The following is a 932-nucleotide window of genomic DNA, read 5'->3' as shown; positions in this document are numbered from 1 at the left end:
GGGTGCGGGGCGGGGGTGCGGGCGCATGTTGCCCCCCCCCCCCCGGCCTAGAGGCTGAGGTCCACCACCACGTGCCGGTACACCACGCTGTTGGCCTTGAAGCTGGGCGCCAGCAGCAGCTCCACGTCGGCTGCGGGGACGTAACGGAACGCCCTGGGCGCCTGCACCGCCAGCTCCTGGAACTTGGAGAACCTCTGCTTGTCCTCGTCCCACAGGTACACGTGGCTGAAGGAGAAGTCGCTGCCCAGCGCCATGTAGAGCCGCCGCCCCACGGAGAAGGGCTGCATCACCATGGAGCCGCGCGACGGCAGCGCCTGCAGCTCCACGAAGCGCTGCCCTTCCCAGCGCACCACCTTGGAGTCGCCGATGTAACGGCTGAGGCAGAGGAAATGCTCCCGGCCGGCCCTGAAATGCTTCACCATCTGCACGTCCGCCGTCTCGCCCACCTCCCCCTGCGGGGCGAACAGCTTCTGCGCCCTCTGCCACTGATAAACCACGGGCGCCTGGGAGCTGCTGGCCACGATGAGGCGAGCCTTGCCGTCGTGCTCCACGAACTCGACGTCGGTGTCGCGGTGCCAGGCGTGCAGAGCTTGGTGGGAGTAGAAGCCGTTCTGGTCGAGGCGGTAGAGGCTGGTGGAACCGGCCTTGGAGCTGTCGGCGATGACGAAGTACCACTCGCCCTCGATCTGGAAGGCCTCGACGTCGTTGGGTTTGCGGGTTTTCTGCGGGTCGATGTCCTGCAGCTTGATGAATTTGTCCACTGCCGTGTCCCAGCGGTGGATGGAGGAGCCGCCAAAGAGTTGGGCCACCACCACGTAGAGCTGCTCCTGAGCCACGATGGGTTTGCAGTGCACGGCCGAAGGGGCTGCGGGGAGGGGAGGGGAGAGGAGGGCGGTGTGGGGAACGGAGGGCACGGGGGGTGGCACGGGGGG

The 932-nt window shown here is 67.3% G+C and overlaps 1 protein-coding gene across 1 annotated transcript in view; it reads right to left on the bottom strand.

The window, feature by feature from the left end:
- Positions 1-37: 37 nt before the first annotated feature.
- LGI3 (leucine rich repeat LGI family member 3) overlaps positions 38-932 on the bottom strand; it is a gene marked incomplete at its 5' end in the record, with an annotated part of 3079 nt that continues 2184 nt past the window's right edge. The window contains one exon of the mRNA XM_010727551.1: positions 38-865. Within this exon, the coding sequence (XP_010725853.1) occupies positions 48-865 (818 nt within the window). The remainder of the gene's footprint in view (positions 866-932) is intronic.

This window comes from Meleagris gallopavo, unplaced genomic scaffold, assembly GCF_000146605.3.
Source record: "Meleagris gallopavo isolate NT-WF06-2002-E0010 breed Aviagen turkey brand Nicholas breeding stock unplaced genomic scaffold, Turkey_5.1 ChrUn_random_7180001910734, whole genome shotgun sequence".
NCBI classification, from domain to species: domain Eukaryota; kingdom Metazoa; phylum Chordata; class Aves; order Galliformes; family Phasianidae; genus Meleagris; species Meleagris gallopavo.
The sequence above is the reverse complement of the archived record's forward strand: the minus strand, read 5'-3'. Positions and strand labels throughout refer to the sequence as shown.